Source organism: Pyrus communis, chromosome 1 (genome assembly GCF_963583255.1).
Source record: "Pyrus communis chromosome 1, drPyrComm1.1, whole genome shotgun sequence".
Classification (NCBI taxonomy): Eukaryota; Viridiplantae; Streptophyta; class Magnoliopsida; order Rosales; family Rosaceae; genus Pyrus; species Pyrus communis.
The window spans coordinates 17,849,038-17,875,695 of NC_084803.1; the positions used below are offsets into that span (position 1 = coordinate 17,849,038).

The 26,658-nt window shown below is 35.9% G+C and overlaps 1 protein-coding gene across 3 annotated transcripts; it reads right to left on the reverse strand.

Moving 5' to 3' along the window:
• Window positions 1-267: 267 nt before the first annotated feature.
• On the reverse strand, window positions 268-11,638 carry LOC137740810 (histone-lysine N-methyltransferase SUVR5). Of its 3 annotated transcripts, none has more exons than XM_068480616.1 (12): window positions 11,408-11,638; window positions 8,680-9,220; window positions 7,850-8,152; window positions 7,606-7,716; window positions 6,710-6,820; window positions 3,225-6,035; window positions 2,413-2,574; window positions 1,759-1,875; window positions 1,541-1,644; window positions 1,318-1,449; window positions 1,117-1,204; window positions 268-863 (listed from the first exon to the last, which is right to left on the reverse strand). In XM_068480616.1, the coding sequence occupies exons 2-12, from the start codon at window positions 9,148-9,150 to the stop codon at window positions 756-758; spliced, it is 4,518 nt and encodes a 1,505-aa protein (XP_068336717.1). In that variant the 5' UTR covers window positions 9,151-9,220; window positions 11,408-11,638; the 3' UTR covers window positions 268-755. The 3 variants fall into 3 exon arrangements, with proteins under 3 accessions (XP_068336717.1, XP_068336725.1, XP_068336733.1); XM_068480624.1 differs by having other exon boundaries at window positions 11,339-11,638; XM_068480632.1 differs by lacking the exon at window positions 11,408-11,638 and adding an exon at window positions 11,202-11,306.
• Between the last annotated feature and the right edge of the window lie 15,020 nt (window positions 11,639-26,658).

Consider the following 26,658-nt stretch of genomic DNA (forward strand, 5'->3'; position numbering starts at 1 on the left):
TCAAGTGTAATCCCAAACAAGCCAAAAACTTTCAATCAGAACTGCAGCTATAGCTAACAAAAGTGAGAAGGAAATTTAGTTTTAACGTCTCAAATTTGCATCTCTCGCTCTTACACCAAATCATATTCTTATATATTGTCACACGTGGACAATACATTATGCAACTACAGTAAAGGAACTAATGAGAATAATCGAAGAAGCTGGGATCGTTGAGCAAAAGTAGAAAAACCATAAATTCAACAAATAGGAAATATATATGAATTGGCCATTTAAGCATTCCATCACTACAAAACCTAAGAACTTCTACCAGAAAATAAAAATAAAAATAAAAAAAGGAAAAAAAACATCTACAGTTAGCTAATCCAAAACGGCTACAGGATCAACGAAAGTAAACAAAAAAAAAAAAAAAAAAACTTGAACAAAGGAAAACGGTGAAGTTTTGTCATCCTCAATTCTTTAACGAACTACTAGAGAAAAAATATTGGTACAATCTACCTGGGGAAAAGATCACACACGGTATTGGAGCGGATTGAAAGCTGAATAAACCCTTGTGTCACTGCTACGACTCAGTCAATTTTATTTTCAGCTGGATCCGAGATCCGTTTTATTATCAACGGATGGATCATAAACGGCAATGACTTGAGAACTCACCACTGGGTGATGCGGAGATAATTTGATTTTCATAATCTGCCCTTTCATTATTGAAGCGCGGGCAATTGTATTCTGAGATTGCAGGAGCAGTGTTCATTCAAGGTTTAATAGAGTCGCCCCCGACACGGGGAAGCTCCACAATGGCATGGATGTCCTTCTCCGGGAAGACGTTTATACCGATAGTCATACGTTATTTCTTCCCCCAAAGCTATCTGCTCACATACAGTAGAATTATTAAGAATAACGTTAGTCACTTTAAGCACTGTAATGCATATCAGTTGTCACGAGCCGTCATCAATTGTACATCAAATGCCATCGTCAATTGGCCGATGGTAAGGAATAACTTAGCAACCAACGATGTAACCATCACAACAGGGTACGTTGGGAATCTTAATTTTCCATGATAATTACTAATGCATCATGCACAAATAAAATCATTCTACAAGAAGAAATGAGACTGCTTACATCGCGATTTGCATAGAGACCAACATGTGCACACAGACTATCCATGCTTTCCACAAGAACTTGGTGATTCACAAGATTAGGCAAGCAGCTACAAAAGAATAGCATATGTCAAGTATATCACAAGGCACTTGCATTGCCTAAGAAATTTAAAAAAAAAAAAATTATATATATAAAATATAATTCAGCAACATCTTTCATTACCTATGATTGATGAATCTTGAAACATTTCCATAGTTAGTTGAGTCAATTACATGATGGGCCTGCCCTTCGACCAATCTACTCATATCGTTAACATGAGCATCAATTTCATATAAGTAACTGTCTTTTCCATACCTGATCATTCATAAGGTACCATTCAAATATGGCACAAAAACTAGAAGTAGAGTAAAAACAATAGCTGTATCTATCAGAACAAAACTGAAACCTGTTGCGCCTCTCATTTGCTTCATGCTCATCTAAAACCTCGCCTATGTACTCACAAACAAATGTGCCGCGGAGGATCACTTCACCTGCCCTGACTCCCCATCCCTGCAATTGGGTCCGAAGTCAATCCAACTCTTGAAAAATACCAAAAACTGAAATTTAACTCTTCATCTGTTCTTATATCTCTAGGGGGGCAAAAAAGAAGGAAAGAAAGGCTACCTTTTTCTCTGTTTTGAAGACTTCCAATTTCACTCTTACTCCATTCTGCAAAACCCTATTAGGACAAGATCTAGTGCAGCTGCACATCTGATTGCATTCGTAAACGAGGTACCCTTCCTGCACGATTTCAAAAGAGCAATAAATCAACTTCATGTTCCCACCAATAAAAAACTGGAGAACAAAAATTATGTGAAAATCAAGCATCGTATGAATCTCCTCGTGCTTTTTTAAATAAAGATTCTGTGGGGACAGGTCAATGGCACTACCCTCCCAAGAACCTGTGCCACGTTCAAATCCAGAATATATCTAATGTATACATGTACATAGATTGAGAGAGAGACAATACAATGATCCAAGTGGGAACTATCTCAGGCAATTTTTCTCTCTAGCAAATGGTTAAGGCAGAAAAAAACAATCTTCAATATAGAAAAATCATGTTTTTTATGTGCTTGTCTGCAACACGACCAACAACACAGCAAATTTACTGCTTTCCAGGGTATAAATGGTTATCAAGCAAAACGAAAAAGAACTTAAAGACTTCCAACAATGGAGAACATACCACCATCATATGTGATCAAGGGCAACACTTAAAAAACATGTACTGCAATTAGAGAGATGAGACTGGTGGTTGGTGGTAGATTTTGATTAGCATACCTCCAATATAATTCGACCACTCTCATCATATGGGAATCTGCAACGCATGGATTTCCCGTAGATGTCTTTTGCATCATCATAGTCATTATCAAAAAGGTAAACATGATCACATGTTTCAGGACGGCATGTAGAACGCGTGCATGAACACCCCAATTGCAAACTCTGCAATGAAAATGACGAAAAAAACATGTGAAATCTCAGCAAAATTTGGAAAACAAAATTACAAAAACAATAATGTGTTGAATCTCTCTGTTCATCTTGAAGTCATAGTAAATGCATACTATTAGAGAACAAAAGTATATTGTAATTAGGATCCTAGTGGGCTCGAACATTTGGCCCCAGGTTTGTTTAGGGATGTAATCTAGTATTCTAAATTAAGTTATTTGGTTATTTTTTTAGTTTTCTGTAATGAGGGTCATGATTAATATATCTCATTCTCCCTATTTTCTTGACATGGTAACAATGCAAGATCTAGTCTTCTTAAAGAAAATCGTTCTCAGTCAGATAGCTTCAATGAAAATGTTGTCATATTGTTCGCCAAACATTTTTTTTTTTTTTTCGTTTTACCTGCTCGTTGTATCCAAAGTTTTGGTCAAAAATCGTCAAAATGTACTTGCACATTTACTACAACTTATGGTGGTCCAGTTGAGAGTGATTCATATTAAACATGTGGCACACATGCATTACTGATATAAAAGCAGTGACTGAAAGAAATTAAGAACAAAGATTGAAAAGTAATACACGCGCACACACACACACACACACATATATATACATATATATACATACATTCACACATAATATATATATACCTCAATATCGAGTCCAGGGGATTGATGAAGCAAGGGCTTCATAATATAGGTAAAGCTCTCCCACGGCAAGGAAATACCAGCATTAGAACCACCTGCAAGGGCAGGATAAGAATCCAATTGGTCTTCATCTGCAACGCAAACCACTGGAACCAATTCCTGTCCAAAACTTATATCATCACACAAGACTAGAGCCTTCTGGAAGGATCTTTGGCTCAAGTGATGTGCATCAATAAGATAGTGGCTCTCATCCACATTCCATTTATCATCACAAGGATCTGATGAAGGTGAAGATCTATGCTCCATAGCACCAATTGGAAGAGGCATCACTGGAGACACAAAGCATTCCCTGAATTCCTTGCATCCTTTAGGGCAAATAAATCCATCTTGATGCCAATCTACCCGAATATTATGCTCGCTGCAGAGCTTGGCTGCCCTCAGATACAAACTTTCTGGCAAGACCCCATATTGTCCCTCCAGCATGGCTTTGAGACTGACCCTGCAGCAAGCAGAGCGAGCAACAGATAAAATGTCTAGGTTACTTGGCCTACGTTTTGTTTTCTGCATCTCAGAAAAAAGAATCCTTGCTACTGCTGAACAATGTGAGTCCCCTAATCTAGAAAGAATTGCTGCCTCAGTTGCAAGATGCTGTACATTTATTCCTCCTGTGCCAAGTGACTTTGATGCTTGAATACGTTTCTTCATTGTAACATTTGCCCTATTCCTGATCCTATATGATGCTGCCGCCAAACTTTTTCTCAATCTAGGACGACTAAGTCTCCCAGATTTTAATTTATAAGCATAATAACGTATCCCCTTCTTTGAAGGCCGAGAACTGGCTAAACTTGGCCCCATGTGAGCAGCTTGATGGTGACGACCAAGATCGGGAAGCAAATCAAACTTCAACCCACAAAACCTGCAAACGAACTTTCGTTGACCACTTACATTCTCATTGTTATTCTCCACAGAAGCTGAATTGTATAACTCAAACTTCCTTGGAGAATCATTACCAATAGACTGGACAGGCTGAGGAGCTTTTGAGAGCCTGAAATTATCAGGATGAACCGCAAGCACATGCAACCATAACTCATCTGTATTACCAAAGTGGCTTCCACACGGAATACACTGGAAAAGCATGCATTGTTCAACAAATTGCACACAGTGTCTCTCCTGAACATGAGTTTCCAAGACTTTCTTATTAGTGAAAGAATCCAGGCAGATGGCACATGCATAGCCTCTAAACAGCCATTGTGCTTCCTTTTTATGATTTTCCATCCAGTGAGTTCCAAGTTCTTGGTCGTTTGAAAACTCCTGCGAGCAAACTTTGCACCTAATGACTTGTTCATTTTCATGGTTATCATCCACAGTCCATGGCAACAGAGCTTGTTCTTCCATGGCAGACGACGAAACATGTTCACCTTCATCACCATTAAAGCCCCAAATCCTTCTGAGTCTCTCCTTTTCAGTGCAAACCAACTTTGTGAATATTTCCCCAACACCAAGATTTTTAGAAGCTTCAGATAGGGCCCACTGAAACTGTACATCCTTAGGAACAGGATTTCTTAAAGATAAGATACTTTTAAAGAGCTTGTAAAAGAGCTCACATGCTTGATGCAAATTAAACTTTTGCTCCTCTGAGTGACAATCCCTCAAAAGATCTACAAAGACTTCTTTTGATATTATCCTACTCTTACCATTTCTTGCACGTTTGAGCCAGCTTGGGAGGTGCTTTTCGCAATATAATGAATGCCTCTTTGGACTTTCCAGACAAGGGTTGCTGTCATCTCGCAAACAAAAGCCAATGCAGCGCTGCTCTCCTGTGATATTACATGCTTTGGCAGGGGACTCGGACTTCTCAAATAAGCTCCCTCTTTCACGGAAAGCATTACCAGGCGCATATGAGACAGGATCCACCTGTAGAGGACTTTCAACATCTCTGACCAATACCATCTCTCTGCATTTTGTGGTCTCTAAATTAGAAATGTTCTCCTCAAACTTTCTCTTAAGTGTATTCTCTGGAAAATTTGGGATAGTTTTCATATCATTCTTTGGTCTGTGCTTCTTACAAAATGAAGAGCCTTGTAAAGACCGATGCTTACATTTGGTTCCAAGGACAGTTGTGCCTTCACACAGTGGTTGATCACTAGAGTGAGACCCTTCAGCTTTTGTAGAGCTTCCCATGAAGCGAGAGGACAGATGCACACAACAGTAAACATCACCATCATTTGCCCACCTCACACATTGCCTTCCCTTGGCTTCTATATAAGCAATGCACTGTCGATTTTTACTTCCAGGCTCAGAAGTTCTTATGGCAGCTACTTCATTGACTGGTGTCATTTCCACATCTTTGGTTTGGATGAGCTTAGAATTACCAGCTTCAACTAATACTCCGTCCCATTTATCAGCAACTCGCCCGGGTGTGTCTGCTGGTGCAGCTAAATCTTTCATATCTTCTTCTTTATAGGTCTCTGATGCTAACGTAGCAGTATTTGCAGTGTCTCGATTATTAAAGAATTCAGAGTCAATTTCAATGGCAATAGCTTCATCTGATACCCTGGTTTCCACCTGGGAAGCATTTGCCTCCGCACGACGAACTTCAAGCTTTGGCCTTTTCCTGCCAACTTGGGGATTTGGAGTCAAGGGACTATCACTACTCTGCTTCTGAATGTCTACTCTATTTGATATGGGATGAGATGTTGAAAACCATTTCATAACTTCATGCTTCCAGGTTTTCCACTCAGAACCCAGTGTAGGCTGCAATGGTGCATTCTGGAGAGACTGGACTTCATTCCAGAGAATAGAGTCAACTAGTTCCTGAACCAGAAAGGAAAGCATAAAACCAAAAGCTTGACCAAATGACTTTAACTGCAAAAATTATTTCGAAACAAAATCCAATGTAACAGACACCGGAAGTGAGTTGGAATGGTCTTCGCTCATGCCTATCATGATGAAATAAATAACTATAACAACTCCACTTACAGTGAGCAGAATGATATTCGCTCAGGCATATCATGATGAAATAATTAGCTATAACAACTCCATTTACAGTGAGCACACCCAAACTCCATGGAATGGGAACAATATTCCAATACAAAGTTACAAACAGCTATGCAATTTTTCTTGCACAAACAGTCCACCTCTCAATTAAAAGTGACCAACTGCCACGCATATATATAACAAGCACTGCACATAAATTTTTTTAACTGAATGTTTAAAAACTAAATCACGAGCAAAGAAGCAACTCACTTTAGCTCCATTTACCGGGAACCTTACTGGTTGTATGGAAACAAATTACTAAATGGTAAAAGCACTCCTAACAAAAATTATGCAGTATATATACCAGCACAACATGGAAGGAAACAATATAAGGTTGAATTCATAGACAACCTATTCTCTCAAACTACAGCTAGCTGATGCATGACAACTTTTAATACCACAGCACAACCAGTGAACATAGAACATAAATGAGCAGCAAAATTATAATATACCTCCTTCAGTACTTCAATGGTTGCAGCATTACTCGCATTCTTACACTGCTGAACCCAAAAGTTATATGAACGTTCTAACCATTCAGAATTTAGGTAGGTCTGTGATATCATCTGTAAACGAAAATAAAATGGAATTTCTTAATAACTAATCAGAAGAAAAACAAAATATGAGATAAATTAGGGCCTGTTTGGAAGTGCTTTAAACTAACTGAAAGCAATTTTGGTGAAAGTGCTTTTTCAAGATTCACTTACATTTTTACCAAGGATTGATACCAAAAGCACTCTCATCAAATGCACTTCCAAACAAGCCCTTATTTATTTCAGAGCAGAACAAAAAAATTAATTAATTTTTTTTAAAGAGTTAATTTTTTGTTAATCTGAAAAACATAGTTCAATCATATACATCTCACATGGTAAGAACACGAAAACTCTACGGTATATACAAAACACAAGCATGAAAAATAAACACAAGTGTGCACATAGAATCAATAGATAAATCTGTTCCGAGCTTGGAGTAGTGACAAGTAAAACATGAATGACGATGAGATCTGCAGAAACATGATCAAACAATTTCCAAAGGGGTGCTTCTACACCGACTTTAAAGCTAATTGATTTTCTTCCCAAAAGTTATGGATTAAGGACAACTAAAAGAAGAAAAACAATTTGACACAAAAAAGAAGTCCAAAGAACCTCACATATACTTATTAGAGGATTGATTGGTCTTCTTTCACCCTCAATATTTGATGTTTAAGGTAAAAAAAAAAAAACTTAAACAAACAGTTAAATTCCATTACTGTACATGAAGACAAAGCCTTAGCTCATACTGGAAAAGACAAAAGAAACAGTTTCTGCCCCTATTATTAAAAGTCACAGTATCAACAGATAAAGATGTTTACACTTTGCAGCTTCAGAAGCATCTTTCCAAGATCAGAATAGCCACTGCAACGAGAAGCCTCCATAGCAAACTCCTTCCAGACGGCCACATCACGAGCATTCTCTATCAAAGCCTACACAAGTTGACATATCTTTAGAATGACATGAAAGCAGAAGAGGAAACTAAAGACACATTAAATTGGTTGCTCCGTCTAGGGAAAAAGAAAGTTTTGAGAGAGCATGAGAATCTCACATAAAATCACATACCTCAGTATGAAATTGGTCAACAATGTTCAGCATTCCAACAGCTAACTTTTGCATAATAAACCGACGTGCTATGGTCAAATCTTTAACCACTTTTAGTCCAACTTTGTGCGTTTTATATGCAATAGGGTGTGGAAATTCATTGATCGAGCGAACAAGTAGTGTGTCTGCCCAAGAATAATTCCTTGTGTGTGGAAAAAATATCACAAAATATTTTTTCCTATCATGAGTTGGTTTTGCTCTCAAAGTCGATAATGGGCAGTCAGCTCGTGCACATCGTATTCCAGTCTGCCACTTCCCTCTCCACTATACTTGGAAAAATAGAGAGGTACCAAAATAAAATGCAATCAGCAATGTTATTTATTCGACCAGTTTCATTCTTTATAGTTTTGGTTAAGGTCAGCAAAGGAAAATGGGGAAGGGTATCAGGATCTATACATCCTCCAATTTATATACGCAAGCATTATCTAACATATTCCAACAACAACACAAAAGCTCAAATTAGGACTCTCTACATTTCCAGAAATCCAAATACAGGAAGATTGAAATAATAAAGATTTAAACTCAGGACCTCCCACTTTGCCACAATAAAGTATCTAACCAAAAGCTTACATTGACATGATGTGATCCTGGAAAATGTTATATTTGAACATATTTGAACACTAAGAGTGAAAAAAAGAGCAGCCAGTTGGGGACATCCTAGAACCTGTAAGCCTATGGGTAAAACTAATGAGACTAACCAACTTGATATGTATCACGCATGAGAAAATACATAAGAAAAGGTTTAAGTTATGAAAACAAAGTAATGTCGAAACTGAAGAAACAAAAGTCACCTTGACCCACAGTGCCACAGATTCATCACTTTCTAGCCAAGTGGACTCTGAAAGAGATGACTCTCCTTCCCTAATGTTGTTTGGCAATGCATTTTCGCTGCTGTCTACAATCAAATGACTGTTGTCAGAGGTCACACAGGGTTCACTGTAATTCTGTGCATTTATATCATCATCATCAAAATCTTGCGAACCACTGGATGTCTTTTGACCCGCCAATTGATGACAATCAAGAACTGAAGCTCCATTTTGACATCCTTCAGAAGTTTGAAATTCATCAACTGCCTCTGGAACTTCACATTGTCTTCCTAAACGAGGCCCTTCCACATTTGGCAATAAGTCATCTGCAGCTTGCACTTTCTTTCCATGTTCAAGGCAATTGGATTCCCCGTCACGGGCAGAAGTGGATGCTGAACTCTGTTGAGGGCAATCAGATTGTCCAACACAAATGGTAGAACAAGGGAGCACTTCCATGATCCTACACTAAATATACTGGTGCCATATGATGCGTATGCTATCACTGATTATTTGCCTACCCACCTCTCTGTTCAAACAAAGGTCCAGATGACAAAAAGGGTCAGAGGCATATATTCGATGACATACCAAATTGAGAAAACACAAATCCAAAATATACTTCTAATGAACTGGTGAAAGTTAAAAAAACTGCATCAGCCACAATGAGCATATGTGTGCATACATGCGTGATTGGAGGAAAAACCTAAAGGCAATCTTGAGAAACCACAACGGCCTTACTTGGTCTGACAATAATACTATAAGGAGTAGTTTTATATCAGCATTCCATTGAATGACCATGTCAATCATGTCACAATCAAGAAATTAAGGAGAGACATGAGGTAGGAAGGCAGAAGAAAGAATATTTTGTATTCCATTTAAATGGCAAATGCAATGATATGAAATTCACCTTCTTTGAGGAGTTTACCTAAGCAATACAATTCAACTTATTCATAACAAAGGACTGCTAGAACAACAAACCACACCCTCGGTTTGAACCATATTATTAGGCAACTAACTAATTTAATCCATATCGGCTCAATGGTATAATTTAAAAAAGAACTACATAAACTTCCTGATATATCAATGCATGCAAAAGCTTCCATGTATAGAACACCTAGGATGTTGAATCAATGAACTGAAGATAATTTTATTTTGATATTAAGGATTACCCATAGAAGACCTAGAAGCATGCTCTGTTATTACTAAGAAAAAATTACTTGACAAACTCATATTACTAAGAAAAAATGTTTAAACAATGCATATTAAAGATTGAATATATTTGAGGATTGGCATTATGCAAATGATCATAACCACTAGATAACAAAAATACCATAATACCCCCGCAAGGAGCTTGTAGCTCAAGTGGTTAAGAGCATTTAACCCAACACCCGAGGTCCTGTTTTTGAATCCTCTCTCCCCCCTTATTGTTTATAAACAAAGAAAACTATGGTTATACCTCCTCTCATTGCAAAGTTCTAAAATATAGAAATAGAATACGCTTTGGAAGACAACATCATTTCCATATGCATTCATTTTTTATTTAGAAGTTGTTTAATTCAACTAGCAAAGCCATTTCCAGAAACAAAACCCTGTTCTTAATTTAAAAAACAAAAGCAAGAAAAGTAAATTACTTGTTATATATAGAAAAATGAAACTAATACCAATTACCTGTCATATTGTGCACACTAACACATTTACTACTATTCTTCTTTTAAGAAAAGAAAAAAAATCATGAGATCACCTCACCCACAAAGAAGGAAATTAGTAAAACAATTTTGCAACTTCATGTGCTAGTTCAAATAAATATATGATTCTGCAAAAGCAACGGAATTGGACATCGAAAAAGCTCCAGTTGTCTTAAAATATATATATATCTGCAGCAGAAGTACATTATACAGATACAGAAACAACTTCCAAATATCCAATTATTATTACTGAAATAATGTTGTCAAAATAAAAATCAAATCATTAAATACACATAAACCCTTCTACTTCTAGAAACACACAGCAAAATGCACTAAACAATGGCAACCCATATATTATAACCAAAAGGCATTGTAATGGTGCTCCCAAGTGAGAAATTATGTGACATAAAACCAACAGCTAATGAAGTCCTACACATCTAAAATACCTTAATTTCTCAACAACAAAAATACCCCAAAATCCAACTGCAAGACTCGCCTAGAAAAAAGCTGCATCACACTTTAATTTACAACCAAAGAGCTCACCATGTGAAATTGGCGAACAAACCCTAATTCACCAAACCCAGTAATTAAAATTGGTAAAAGCCAGAGACTTTCCCACCAATTGGTAACATTGTGATGGAAAAACCCTAGAAAAATCCGCAACGGACAACCCGATGTACGGATCGTGAACATGCAGAAGTGGCTACAGATCAAAAAAAGGAAACATAAATTATGTTGCAAAAACATAACACAAACATACCCTTTAAAAACAACATATAAAAACCCCAAGAAATGGTTCAAGTTCGTGCCCTTATATTTACCTACCATGTTAAAAAGGTGGTATCAAAACCTTAGGGCAGAGGGTTTGGGGTATTGGGTTTGTGGTAGGGTGAGATATAATCATATAATTAGTCAGCAAAAAAAATTGACTGCAAAACAAAAGAAAAAAAAATGTGACATACATAGAGATGGGCATGGCCAAAATTACAGAGGAGAGAGAGCGAGAGGAGAGAGAGAGAAATGTAGCTCACCTTTAAAGAAGGGGGAAGTTATGGAGGAAGATCACCATTTTCCCATTTGGGATTTTGGGTGAAAATTTGGGGAAATTTTGAGTCTTTTTGTTAAAATTGATTTGGGTTGATGGGTTTTTGGGTAAAAGCCACAATCTTTTCTATTTCTCTCTCAATCTGGCAAATCTTTGGCTAGTGAGTGGAAGGGGGCTATAGATGTTGCAGGTCCCCGTGGCCTAAAATATGGAGAGAAAAAAAGAAATAGAAAATACCTAAAAAATACCAAGAGATATATAAAGAGATTAGAGAAACAGAGACGTGTGGGGTACAATTACAAAGAAAATAGAAGCCCTACCCTTTTATCAAAAAAGATTAAAAGAAGACCGAGACCGACCGAGACTATTACTGGGTTGTGGGTTTTTGGGGCTGCTTCTAAAATCCCAATTTTTTGTTTGCGTGTATATTTTTAGAGAGAGAAAATTGTTGAGAGAGAAAAAAAATTGTGGGTTTTTTCGTATATGGGGAGAGAGATTGGGGAGACTCGGCGGGGGAGGGGGTTTTTTTTGGGATCTGTGGGGAGGAAGCGCGCTTCTATAGGTGTTTTCGTAACGCTCGCCTGATTTTTCTTCGTTTTGCTCTCCCTTCTTTCTCAACAGAACCAAAACAAATAGAATTTTTACCATTTTATTTTTATTTTTATTTTTATTTTTTGGGTTTTTTGGGGTCACTGCAGTGCCAAAGTAATTGCTATGAATCTTATCTGGATTCGAAATTTTGCAGATTTTTTTTTCTATTTCTCTAACTTTTTCTATTTCAGTTTTCACCTTTTTTTTTTTCTTGTATTCTGTTTTGGTAAAGGGGTAATTTTGTTTCCAAAATTTGGATGTCTGATAAGATCTTCCTGTTTGGTCGACCCTCAAATCTTTGATTAAAATGAAAAATTACTAGTGGATCGAATTTACACTACGAAAAAGAAAAAGCTCTAACCGTGAACCGAAAGATCTAAATCGAAAACATAAGGAGTTGAAAACAAAATATATCTACAGTGCAATTCACCGCATAATTTTCTTTTTTCTTTTTCTTTTTTTTTCCTGATAATCCACAATACTTTTATTTACTATTTATTTATTTGTGGTCTTCCTTCCCATTTGACCTTTTTTTTTTATTATTCAAAAGATGCAGAACTTGTTTGGATGTATTTTTAAAATGATTGAAAATACTTTTGATAAATATATTTTTAGAAACAATTCTTAGTAAAAATGCTAGTTAATCTTTAAAAAAAAATACTTAAAGTACTTCCTAAAAAAACACTTACCTAATATTTCTTGTAGAAAACACTTCAACTGCTTTTCAAACCCAAAAACAATTTTTCTAAAAGCATTTTCAGTCATTTTCTCTAATCTTCCATTTCTTCTTTTATTTTGGAAAAAAAATGGAAAATTAGTTGGGGGCATTTAACCACGATTGACTCTTGGAACATGCACATCTGCCATATGAGAGGTTAATGAACATTTCTATCCTATTTTCCTTTCACCGAAAACGCATTTGATGATGAACGGATGCTAACACATGAAGTAACTAACTGGCCTGGGTAGTTTATAACTTCTTTCTTTTATATTGACTTCTTCTTTTTTTTTTTGTTAACAATAAGGAGTAATATATTCGAACTTAAAACTTTTTTTCAACAAATAAATGTGAAATACTACTTAACTAGAGTTGATTATTTTATTATCCATTTTGACAATGATTTAATGAAGGATAATCTATGATCTTGTAAGAAGTTAAAAATTAACATATTCGTCTTCCACGATCTTGTAAGAAGTTAAAAATTAACATATTCATTCACATCCTTCCATAAATAATTCACCGAGAAATCAACCGCTTGAGCTTAAGTTGAGTGAATGTATCGATGAAATGGAGAAATGGGTTTTGGAAAATTGGGGTTCTTGATGGGTTTGGAGCCGCCATAGCTCGGTGGACGAAACAACGTTAGAGGCTCAGTCTATTTTCCTCTGATTTCTGTTCAAGACGTTCTCCGCTAGCTCCCACTCGATCCAGTCCCGGTAAACGGCGTCGTCAAGGACCTGGTCGGTGAGCTTCGCCCAGTCCTCGAAGTCGCGAGCGCGGAGATTTTTGGAGACCCACTTGAAGTAGGCTGAAGGGCGGGTGCCCAACATCTTGCCCTTGTATTTTCTGAAGTTGAAGACTCTGTCTCTGGCAGGCGGCGGTGTTAAAGGGGATATAGAAGGTGGTTTGGGTGGTTTTGTGGGTTTGAAGGAACATGAGAGGCGGAGGGAATGCAGAGAGGTGTGGGAGAGTGGTGTGTTTTACCAAACATAATCATCTCAGTACTAAACTAAGGCTAAGAAGTATGTTCCGTGTGAGGAACAGAGTCATTGCATTTACGATACTAATAGCGCCAGTGATTGTCGTGAATTTTGCATGTCTTCTGGCTTCTCTGATGCTGAATGTATTGATGCTAAATGCATGTGCGTTAAGGAAACTTGTTAGTGATTATCATTGAGATCTCTACGTGCATGCCTGGTATCTCATCTGCAATCTAGCCACATGTGCGGGGATTTTTAACACTGGTCAAATTACCAAGGGTAAAGTACAAAAAACTACCTCAACTATTGGGGTCACGACAGTTTCATACCTCATCTTTTAAAATTGACAATGTCATACCGCATCTTACGAATTTGTGACAATGTCATACCTCCGTCAATTTTTCTGTTAGTTTTTCTGTTAAGTGCTAACATGGCAAGAGACGGAGACCACTCACTAATCCAGCTGGATTAAAAAATAATTAAATATTAAAAATTAAGAATAAAAAAACAAAAAAAAAAATTTCCTAGGTGTGCGGCATCCCTTTTCCTTCACCCACACCAATTTCAATTTTTTTTTGTTCTTCTCTCTCCTCCTCCTTCTTCTTCATCTTCTTCTTCTTCTCCCGGGTCGAAATTGGATTTGTCACTTTTTTTTTTTTTTCATTCTTCTTCTCTCTTCTTCTTCTTCTTCTCCTGGGGCGAAACTAGATTGTCACTTCTTTTTTTATTTTTTTGTTCTTCTTCTTTCTCCTTTTTCTTCTTCTACTTCTTCTTCTTCTTCTTCTTCTTCTTCTTGGGCCGAAACTGGGTATGAATTTTTTTTTCTTTTTGTTTTTTGTTTTTTTTGTTTTTTTTTCTAGGTTGCAGGTAGAGGGAAAAGGGGACGAAGATAAAGATGGGGAGGAGACAGAGAGGGTTCTTCTTCTTCTTGGGCCGAAACTGGGTTCGATTTATTTATTTTTTTTTTTTTTTTTGAGTTGCAGGTAGAGGGAAAAGGAGAAGAATATGAAGATAGGGGAGGAGAGATGAGTGCGCATTGGGTTGGGGTTTTTTTTTTAATTATTTTCTCCTTCTTCTTCTTCTTCTTCCGCAGGAGGGGGTGTTTTAATTTTTTTTTTTTTTTTTTTCTTCTTCTTCCTTCTTCTGGGTTGCAGTTTGGGTTTTTTTTTTTTTTTTTTTTTATTTTCTCCTCCTCCTCTTCTTCCTCTTTGCCTTCTTCTTCTTCTTCCGCAGGCCAGCCAGGAAGGGGGTTGAGTTGATGGGTTTTCTTCTTCCTCTTCCTCCTTCTCCTTCTTCCTCCTTCTTCTTCTTCTTCTTCTTCTTCTGGTTTTTTTTTTTTTTTTTTTTTTTTTTTTTTTTTTTTTTTTTTTTTTTTTTTGGGTTGCAATTTCCATTTTTTTTTCCTCCTCTTCTTCTTAGGTTCTTCCTCCTTCTCCTTTTTGTGGGGGGGGGGGGGGGGGGGGGGCAGCGGCGGGGGTGGGGTTAGGGGAGGGTTAGGGGTTGGGTTTTCAATTTTTTTTTTTTTTTTTTTTTGTGTTAAAAATTAAGGTAGGAAGAAGATGAAGATGGGGTAGAGAGAGAGAGAGAAAGAGAGAGAGAGGGGGAAAGGCACGACTAAGGTTTTTTTTTTTTTTTAATTACTTTTTTTTATTATTTTAATATTTAAAAAATATTAATTTTTTTTTTTAGTTTTTAATAATATTTTAATAGAAAGTGGGCTCCGAATCAAGCCACGTCAGCACTTAACAGAAAAACTAACAAAGGTCTGACATTGTCACAAATTCGTAAGATGAGGTATGATATTGTCAATTTTAAAAGATGAGGTATGAAAATGTCGTGACACCAATAGTTGAGGTAGTTTTTTGTACTTTACCCAATTACCAATTTGGGGGGCCAGTACTTGTTTATAATAGGTGGGTTTGTGCCTTAATTTTTTGTTCTTTCCTTCCTCGTGTATGAACCGAGAGAGTTTACTTATTTTGTGATATCATGTATAGAAGTGTATAATAAACGGTTTCTGCCCTAATTTTTGTTTTTTTTTATATTTTTAATAATTTTTTTTAAATCTTCATTTATGAATATTTTTTTTTTTGAACAAACAATATTATCTACACTAAGGGGAAGGGGGATAGGCTTAACCTCACAATAGGCTACCAATAACATGGTTCAAATTCGTCTTTAGCGAGCATCAAACCTAAGACCTCTCACTTACAAATGAAGAGGAATACCACTAGACTAAATGGCCATTTATGAATTATTAGTGTCTTTTTGGTTAACTAATATTTTTACAAATAACTTAGATGGAGACGTGCATCATGTTGATTTGAGTTTTAATTGTGAATATTCTTGGAGTCCTATTTTAAGTAGGATTACTGATTTGTAATCTCTTGTATTAATTTATGTGTCCTTGTAAATATATTCCCTGTGGAGCAAGACATATGCACCTACATATTGTAAAGTAAGCCCTAGAGGATGAACAAAGTAACAAAGTACTTTTTATGTATTTGTTCTAGGATACATGCATACAACAATAATGTGATAAAACTTTCAAATCTAATGTAAAAAAATGTATAATTACGTAATTAATTTATAAAGTTAGATCATATACTTGGTTGTCGTTCTGTAGGTTAAGAAATTGAATAGTTTTGATTTTGCAGTAAAGGTACATTATCGCAAAGTGAGGTAAGTGCGTTCTCTTTATGGAGACTGCACGTATTATCTGTTTTACAAATCAAGAGGGGAGAGGGAGGTCAAACATGGATCTTCTTCTAATATCTATATATAGAGAAAAAATGCCACTAAAATTGGATCATTAAACTCTTTTAAAAAAACTTAAATCGTATACGGAATGCACAATGGGGACGGCGGTTGCACTTTTTTTTTTTTTTTTTTTTTTGCAAGCATCACATTATATTGATGGTAAATAAATGATTTTAGCACATTATTTATATACGTATGCACACTCACAGAAATTCATGTCCCTTGATTCATCTCTAATTTGTAATTCAAAAACAAAAAATAAACAATAGTGTGCATAAAGGCAAAAAGGTGTGTAGAAATTAAGAGTCTAAGGCCATCTCCAGCCGAAAGGGCTAAACATAGTCTCGTAGAATTATAGCCCTGCAAAAAATTATTTTTAAATGAACAGTGACATGGTATATTTATATACCATCACCAACCGTAATAGGCTATGTTAATAATTTATTATTTATAAGTTTGTTCTTTAACTTATTGGTTAATTGAATTAAATTACTATATTAAAATAAGGTTATCCAGACATATTTTTAGTGTCGCTTGTCGCTAAATAAATAAGCATCTAGATTCTTATTTTTATATAATCTCAATAATTTTTCAGATAGGATTTCGAGTGATATGCGTCACTAAATGAGTAACTCTCCATATTTCTTATCTTTATGTAATCTTAATAATTTTCGGATAGGACTTTCGAGTGACAAGTGTCGAGATGTAATTGGTTATGCAAATTTCAGATATGATTCTTATCTACATGACACTTCTTATCTTTAGTTTCCAATGTTAATAAATTGGTTGGATACTAGGATAGAATTCTCACACCTTCATTTTTGCCCTCTCCAATATCTCTTGTCATTTTTTAAACTTTGTCATTTCAATTCAAGTTTCAATGAATTCCAACTTTGGATCCTCTTCGCATTCCAACTGGGGGTCCTTATCCAGTTCCAAATTGGAAGATAAATGGGCGGAGCGGAGATGAGAAAATGAGGAGTCCAATGAAGAAGATGAGGCGTGGTGCAACACAACATTTTTGGCGATAATGGCTGTGAAGGAAGATTTGTGAAAAACAAGTTCATTTGAGCAACATCAACAACATGCAATTAACAATTAAAAGGCGGAATCATGTTTATATGCACTCAAAAACAAAACTTAACCCATGAACTTCAAAGCCTAGTAGATAGGTGAACCAAGACTCAACTCAAAACAAAGTGAGTTGAGAAATCAATACCTTTGTAGATTCCTCTTTGCATAAGCAAAGGCTAATCACCCAAAGAGAGGGCCTTCATTCCTTGCATCTTAGATCCATGGATTTGGATGGATGAAAAGGTTTCTCCAAGTTCCCAAAATTGAAAACCTCTAAGTCTCAACACCAAGGCATATTGTAGAAGAAATGAGTGACCTTGGAGGAGTTTGATTGCTAGATGATCCCTCCAAGGTGGCTGAAATTTTAGAGAGAAAGGAGAGCTTGTGTTCTCATCCTTTCCCCAAAAATTACCCTTAATGAATTTTGGCTATAAAGTCATACTTATTCCTTAATTCATTTGAGTGGCAAACTTGTAAATAAGTCCAAAACCACTCCTTCTTTAACATGGGATTTATTGGGCTATTTGGACCTTTGTGAATCATTATTCATTAAGTTGTCACACAACTTAAGTCAATGGACTTGACGTTCGAAGCCCATTGGGCCTTAAGGTCCAAAACTATCCCGTGGTCTTTTAACGAACTTATTCGTTTGATTAATAATCATATTAATTAATCCTTGCCATAAATAATTAAACCATTTAATTATTCTTACTCATCTCCGTTGAATCTTCAATCTCTACCTTACACGGTGTACGATCCATTAGGTTCCTTTTAGCGAGGCAGTGGGCGATTCAAACTCTTTCAAATCGATTGTGAATTGAAACTTACTTTCAATTCTCCCGTTAGTGATAATACACTTTTAGGGCTTCCACAAACCATGGTTGACGCCTAGCAGCATGTCATGGTTACCCAAGCTAATCAGAAGAGGTGGAGAACCTATTCAGTTTTAGGATTACAAATGCAATACGGTTTTTCTCTAATACAATACTCTTGACCACATTGTTTGGTTTGATAGTTTATTCATGTCTACTATCCAATGTGAGTCTTGTGCTTATATGATTACCTTGAATGTGATTTGGAACACATTCCTAAATCTCATTCATACTCTGGCCAGAGATTCTAAATCATATCATAGAGTATTCTCCCTCAAACAGTTTGAAGGTTAGAGATCCCTTGTTGCGCATTCACTTGTCTCCATGGCTAAGTGGCTTAACCCCAACGATGTCGTGGACACCCTCCTGATGGAGTGACTTTGACATAATCAAAGATTAAGGATCTAACCACAAGACAACTGTGATGCCTCAGGTCAAAAGACTAATTTGCATTATCCCAACCATGAGTTCTCATGTGACATGAATATGAGAACTCTTCGTTGATCGTGTTCAGTGAACTCATTCTCTATTGAGCACCTACGTACTTGTCTTGATGTCACACACACCAATGACTCGAGACTAGTCACTCTCCCTGAGAGAAGACATAGCACGTACTGATCTTAACGGACTGTCAATGCCCAATTGACAATCCTATGATCAGGAACGTTTAGGATGTGTCAACGAAAGAATGGTCTCATGAATCTAACTTCTTTAGATCGCATTCTTCCAATCACATATTCCTTGGACTTATCGTTTAAGCATATATCATTTATATGAGATGGCTCAAACAATAATCTTTGCCCTTTACATTAAACTAGATTAGTTTAACATGTGAAATGTCCATAAGGTATCATCATATGATTGGTTTTAGGGCACATTTCCAACAATCTCCCACTTGCACTAGAGCCAATCAGCTTAGTCATCAGTGATGATACCTCTTCTGTAGTCATTTCATAAATGGCTGAGTAGTAGGCCTAGACAATGGATATCTATATGTTATCCATAGAAGCAACCTTGAGAATAACGACGTCACCATTATACATGATTCTTAATCATGTGGTTCAGTCTCTCATTTGAGTTCGGACCTTGATGAGACCTTGATTCCCTGGCTTGAGCTATCGCCCCATTAATGTCATACACTTTCTGGTTGGAACCGAATGGAGAGTTCATAAATGAACTTTCCCATCCAAACAACAATGTTGTAAGCTTCTATATGGCAATATATTTTGCATACATGATGGAACACATTAAAGTCATTACTTTTAACGTTTCCACCCAAATATCTCTTTAGTCATAATAAAGAGATATCTTATTATCACTTCATTCATAATGAAGAGATATTCTATGATGGATTAGATTCATAATCTAATACATTTACGCTTCCATTACGTTACTCTAATTCTTCCTCATTCTTGAGGAATCCATCCTTAGTATTTCTTAAATACCTAAGGATTCACTTGACAGTTGCCATGGTTCTGATCCTGGGCTTGCACTGATATCATCTTGTACCGTTCTAGGTACAACTTATATCAATGTTTTCATACAATATGAAATACATAAATCACCTTTCTGCGTATGCATAAAGGATTCTATTTATTTCTTTGGGAGTCAAAGGGTACATTCCCTTTGAGAAGAACAACTTCCTAGTCTTACTAGAATTGTCATTCTAATTGAAGTTTATCATCATACGAGAAACTTCCTAGCATCTCTTGTCTATTTTAGGGATTGATATAATCCAATTATATCTTGAAATCTATCATTATAGATTTCCATCTCATGTATGTAGACTATGTCTCCCATATACATTCTATCATTATAGAATGTTTAAAGTCGTAACTTTAACGATGAAGAATTCCTTTCATTTTCAAAATTAATATATATCATGTATATATATATATATATATATATATTCAAATTTAGGAATATGATTAACTCCCACTAATCTTTTGTAAACCTAGTAAACAAAAGATTCATTTACATCTTTATGAGAAATCAAACGATTTGATCATTGTTCTCATAAGATGCTTATAGCTCCCACTAAGTGTAGTCATAAGGATTTTCATTCTTATTTCTTTCGAATTAAGAGGTGTAACTCTATGACATAGTCATAAAGTTCAAACCATTCAACTGAGATGATTTATAAATCCTTCTCGACTACCTTGGAGCTTGTGGTGTAGGAACTAGGTTGTTATATTTGTTGATCATATCAAACAAATATTGCTTATTAGCACACAACCCCAAATCTTAACATGTTTAAGATTTGTCTTTCTTTCCAACTACATCTTATGGAGTTATGAAAATTTTGGAAGATCTTCTAATTGACAATCATATTGTTTTAGAAGTATATATATCCTATATATGGGTAATAGATAACATCCAACGAACTAAATTTTATTCAAGTTCGTTCTTCTCCTAATGGAGAAATTCATTATCTTATGATGCTATTTTCCTTGATATCTTTCAAGGAAACTCATCTAAAGTGTTATCTTTCCTTGAATCAAATCCAAGGAGGTAAATACTTTAGACGTCTTACTCATCAACTTACATTTCTTGAATTCTTTGAAACCTTTTGCAAAGTATTCGGACTTGTGTTTATTCAAAATAAACTATAGTCCAACCGAGAGTGATCTTCGGTGAATGTCATACAACATGAGTAGTATTATGTTGTGGACAAGTGCCACTAACATCTAAGTGAATTATCCTTAACAACTTTGTGATTCTTTCTTCTTTCCAAAAGAATAAAGATTCGAACATTTCACCTCTATACAATATAACAAGAAGGTATTGGATCCGGGTCTAACGATCCAATGCATCCATCTATTACCAACTCGTAATTTATGTTTTAGAGGTATCACAACTCAGTTGGGATTAGTCACTACCTTGCAACCTTTTGGGTTTTAAGCATCATCGTATTCTAAACAGTTAAACTACCACATCATCTCTACTATAGAGACAACCAATTAAATTACAATAATCTAATTATTGATTAATAAAGAACAATGTTTTGTCAAACAAAACATTTATCCATCTCTACTATAGTGACGGATTTAAGTTCCTTAAAATTGGAATGTAAAGACAATCTTTAGTATTTTCCAATTTCTTTGGTAGTTCATATGAGGAAGTAAGTACAATCCGCTTTCGCATAGATCTATATTTTATTCACTTTCCGAATGTGAAGTACTTTCTCTTCTCTCATTAATCTTCTACTTTTTATTAGCACACTTTTACAACAATTGTAAAACATAGTTGCTAATATAGAATCATGTATTCAAGTAGAAGAACCAATTGTTTTGAATTATTCAAGAACATTTTACAACACCTTCGAAAGGTGTGTTCTTGACACTTGCAAGACATTTCTTGCAAATACCCCTTCCAATGTCTATCCTTTCATAAAGAAAGTTTGTTCCCTTGGAGTTATTTTGCCTTCTTCATTTGACTTCCCTTTTGACTACAATAGTCATGGTCCCTAAACTCCCACTATCTCTCTTGAAACTTATTTCAAATGTGTTATACACATCAAACGATTTGGAGAGCGTGCGGTTATTGTTCACTATATAGTTTACAATAAACTTAGTGAACCATTAGGATAGGGACACAAAGGTGAAGTCCTTGCCTAGTTTCCGTCTCGTTAAGTGTTTTGACACTTCAACATTCAATGATTCAAAATCATCATAAGTCCATGTTGATGGACTATTTTTGTCAACCAACCATTATGTTCTCAACATAATTACAAACTTTCAAGAGTTGTTCAAGGCAACTCTCATTTCTTCATACAACAATTTGTAAGTGAAGAATCATGACACATAAAGTGTCCATGCCCTTGTGCTTACTTCTCAAGTTCCTTGTTCGTGTAACAAAGAGACAAGCACTAGAGTTTGCATTGTCCTCTTCATGGTAGACTTATCTAACATGTTCTTCCTTTGATACATTATCAATAGGAAGATTGTGAGGATGAGACTATTTAGGCATTTTTACAATCCATTCAAGACAATCTATGGGATTGTGGTACCAAATTCGGAAACTAAAGCGTTTGGTTTTTCTTTGTCAAGTTTTGGATAGCGTTTGCAAATATATTGGTAAACAAATACATAACGAATATAAATTGATTGATTTTAAGCTATTTGATCCGGGTCTTTAAATCAAAATAGCACCACCCACTATTTTTGGCAAATTCCATATCCCTCATCGGAATTCGAGAGTTTTGTTGAACTCTTAGCGGGGTATGGGAGACTCACCATTACCAAGCCCACCTCAGAATTATATCATGTTGGTTAGCAAAAATAATGATGAGAGAATAACACTTTAGTCATTTACAACTCTTGTAATTACCCATCTAGTTTGGCCTCTAGAGAATGAATGCCTCAGAATTATATCATGTTGGCACCATTGCACTTAGTTAAGTTATTCCCACCATGCTTAGTTTATGTAGAGGTTCAAGCACAACCTCAGAATTATATCATGTTGGTCATACTCGTTGTCTACACTCACCTCATCATATGTTTATGGACTCCTCCTGGATGTAAGCACATACTTTGTACTTCCCCATTATAGGGTGAAGCCGGTGCATGAGTCACAAACGATTGGAGCCCACCACGGTGGAAGGCCTACGAAGAGATATTCAAAGCATCTCTCGCTTATCAACTTAATAATGGTTTGTTGAGGGTTTTAGGTCTCATCACATATAAACATACATTTTAATCCAATTAAAACATTTTGGTCCTATTACAACTATTGGTCCATATGATTGTTTTAGTAGTATATAATACTCCCACTATGCTTTTAAAACGGTTTTTAAAGCAAGACTATATGGTACTACTAACATAAGATTTGCATTCATTGATGGACTATATAGTTGCCTTAGGGCCTTAGGATGACTATGAACCTTTGATTCGATTCAACATGAGCCTAGTGTTGAATCTCGGTCTAAGGATGGTGATTGATTTTAGTTACGCGTTTAATCACATTAAGGCGTGTTGTCTTATTGGGCGTTGGACCCAACTACTCCAATTTCATGCATATCGAATAAAACAAGAAAGGAGTACTTCAAAGTAAATAAGAGTTTATGCTCTTTTACAACAATTGATCAAATCAAATTACTTTAAAGTAAAGAAGAGCTTATGCTCTTTTACAACAATTGATCATATCAAATTACAACCAAAATTTAATCTACACATTCCCATGGTTCAAACAAATTTGAAACGGCCATTCACATAGCTCAATTATCGTAGGCTAAGGTTCATAATCACCATTTCTTTAATTAATTAACGCTTTAACTAATTAAACTTGAATGTAACATTTTCATTTGGTTTTTGTATCCATAGAATTGATTTAAATGGAGCTAAATGAAATGAAAATCCAATTCTCATTTAAAGAGACAAAACAATTTTGTTCTCTACCTAATTTGGGCCAAAATGTTATGACCTCAACTTTTGGGCCATTTTGTAAAACTTAAACTTTTGGGGTCACTTTGTAAAAACACAAAAGTCCACTACTTCATGTAATTACAACTAGAACCCAAAAATTTCCATTAAAGCTAAAACTTCATTAAAGGAGCAAAACAATTTGTCCTTTTAGTGATTTTGGACCTTTACGTAAAAACGTAAACTTATGGGTCAAAGTACAAATACACAAAAGTATCAAAACTTTATGTAATTGCATAAAAGCCCCACAAGGACCCTAATTGAGTAGGATGGCCGGCCATTGAAGCAAAGTATATAAAAAAATTTCAAAGTTTTGTAAGTGGGGTGTGTGAAATGGAATAAATCATTACACACCTACCCACTAAAATTTCTTTAATTTTTCAAAACAAATATCTAAGATATTTAAACATAAGAAATATTTCAAAAGAAAAACTTTATGAAATAAATCAAAATTTTGAATCAAAACACCAAACCTTTTGTTCTTGGCAAGAACATATCAAGAACAATGAAGAACATCCATGAAAACCCATAAGAGCTCCATGAACATTCTTCACCCAAAAACATACCAAAACCACTCAAACTTAAGGGAAATAACATACAACCATACTAGGGTACATAGGGGTTCCAAAAGTCACTTTAAAACACTTTTAACAAGTCAAACAAGAACCCAAAAATCCACCCTTTGGATTTGGCCGAATTTCCCCAAAAACATGGCACCAAATTTTAGCTCCAAAATTCATGCTCATATGAACTACATCTACAACATTTGAGATGGCAAATTTTCTAACAAAATTTACATTCAAAGAAGCAAGAATAAAGCTTGTAACAATTACAACATTCAAATCACAAACTATGAACTACAAAACCCAAAAGGATTCACCAACTACTAGACCTAGGCTCTTGATACCACTTGAAGGAAGATTTGTGAAAAACAAGTTCATTTGAGCAACATCAACAACATGCAATTAACAATTAAAAGGCGGAATCATGTTTATATGCACTCAAAAACAAAACTTAACCCATGAACTTCAAAGCCTAGTAGATAGGTGAACCAAGACTCAACTCAAAACAAAGTGAGTTGAGAAATCAATACCTTTGTAGATTCCTCTTTGCATAAGCAAAGGCTAATCACCCAAAGAGAGGGCCTTCATTCCTTGCATCTTAGATCCATGGATTTGGATGGATGAAAAGGTTTCTCCAAGTTCCCAAAATTGAAAACCTCTAAGTCTCCACACCAAGGCATATTGTAGAAGAAATGAGTGACCTTGGAGGAGTTTGATTGCTAGATGATCCCTCCAAGGTGGCTGAAATTTTAGAGAGAAAGGAGAGCTTGTGTTCTCATCCTTTCCCCAAAAATTACCCTTAATGAATTTTGGCTATAAAGTCATACTTATTCCTTAATTCATTTGAGTGGCAAACTTGTAAATAAGTCCAAAACCACTCCTTCTTTAACATGGGATTTATTGGGCTATTTGGACCTTTGTGAATCATTATTCATTAAGTTGTCACACAACTTAAGTCAATGGACTTGACGTTCGAAGCCCATTGGGCCTTAAGGTCCAAAACTATCCCGTGGTCTTTTAACGAACTTATTCGTTTGATTAATAATCATATTAATTAATCCTTGCCATAAATAATTAAACCATTTAATTATTCTTACTCATCTCCGTTGAATCTTCAATCTCTACCTTACACGGTGTACGATCCATTAGGTTCCTTTTAGCGAGGCAGTGGGCGATTTAAACTCTTTCAAATCGATTGTGAATTGAAACTTACTTTCAATTCTCCCGTTAGTGATAATACACTTTTAGGGCTTCCACAAACCATGGTTGACGCCTAGCAGCATGTCATGGTTACCCAAGCTAATCAGAAGAGGTGGAGAACCTATTCAGTTTTAGGATTACAAATGCAATACGGTCTTTCTCTAATACAATACTCTTGACCACATTGTTTGGTTTGATAGTTTATTCATGTCTACTATCCAATGTGAGTCTTGTGCTTATATGATTACCTTGAATGTGATTTGGAACACATTCCTAAATCTCATTCATACTCTGGCCAGAGATTCTAAATCATATCATAGAGTATTCTCCCTCAAACAGTTTGAAGGTTAGAGATCCCTTGTTGCGCATTCACTTGTCTCCATGGCTAAGTGGCTTAACCTCAACGATGCCGTGGACACCCTCATGATGGAGTGACTTTGACATAATCAAAGATTAAGGACCTAACCACAAGACAACTGTGATGCCTCAGGTCAAAAGACTAATTTGCATTATCCCAACCATGAGTTCTCATGTGACATGAATATGAGAACTCTTCGTTGATCGTGTTCAGTGAACTCATTCTCTATTAAGCACCTACGTACTTGTCTTGATGTCACACACACCAATGACTCGAGACTAGTCACTCTCCCTGAGAGAAGACATATCACGTACTGATCTTAACGGACTGTCAATGCCCAATTGACAATCCTATGATCAGGAACGTTTAGGATGTGTCAACGAAAGAATGGTCTCATGAATCTAACTTCTTTAGATCGCATTCTTCCAATCACATATTCCTTGGACTTATCGTTTAAGCATATAACATTTATATGAGACGGCTCAAAATCTTTGCCCTTTACATTAAACTAGATTAGTTTAACATGTGAAATGTCCATAAGGTATCATCATATGATTGGTTTTAGGGCACATTTCCAACAGGCTGGGACCATGGTGTATGAGGAAACTCACCAACAACCTCAATGGGATGACTCTGTTGTTGGTTGCTCTTACAAACCACGATAAAGAGAGATTGCGTATGAAACTTTGATGAACAAC

Coding starts and splice junctions, on each gene's coding strand:
- LOC137740810 (XM_068480616.1), bottom strand. CDS start 9,150: ATGGAAGTGCTCCCTTGTTCTACCATTTGTGTTGGACAATCTGATTGC. Junction 7,717..7,849: donor TTGACCAATTTCATACTGAG/GTATGTGATTTT, acceptor CAACTTGTGTAG/GCTTTGATAGAGAATGCTCG. Junction 864..1,116: donor GTCTCTATGCAAATCGCGAT/GTAAGCAGTCTC, acceptor GTATGTGAGCAG/ATAGCTTTGGGGGAAGAAAT.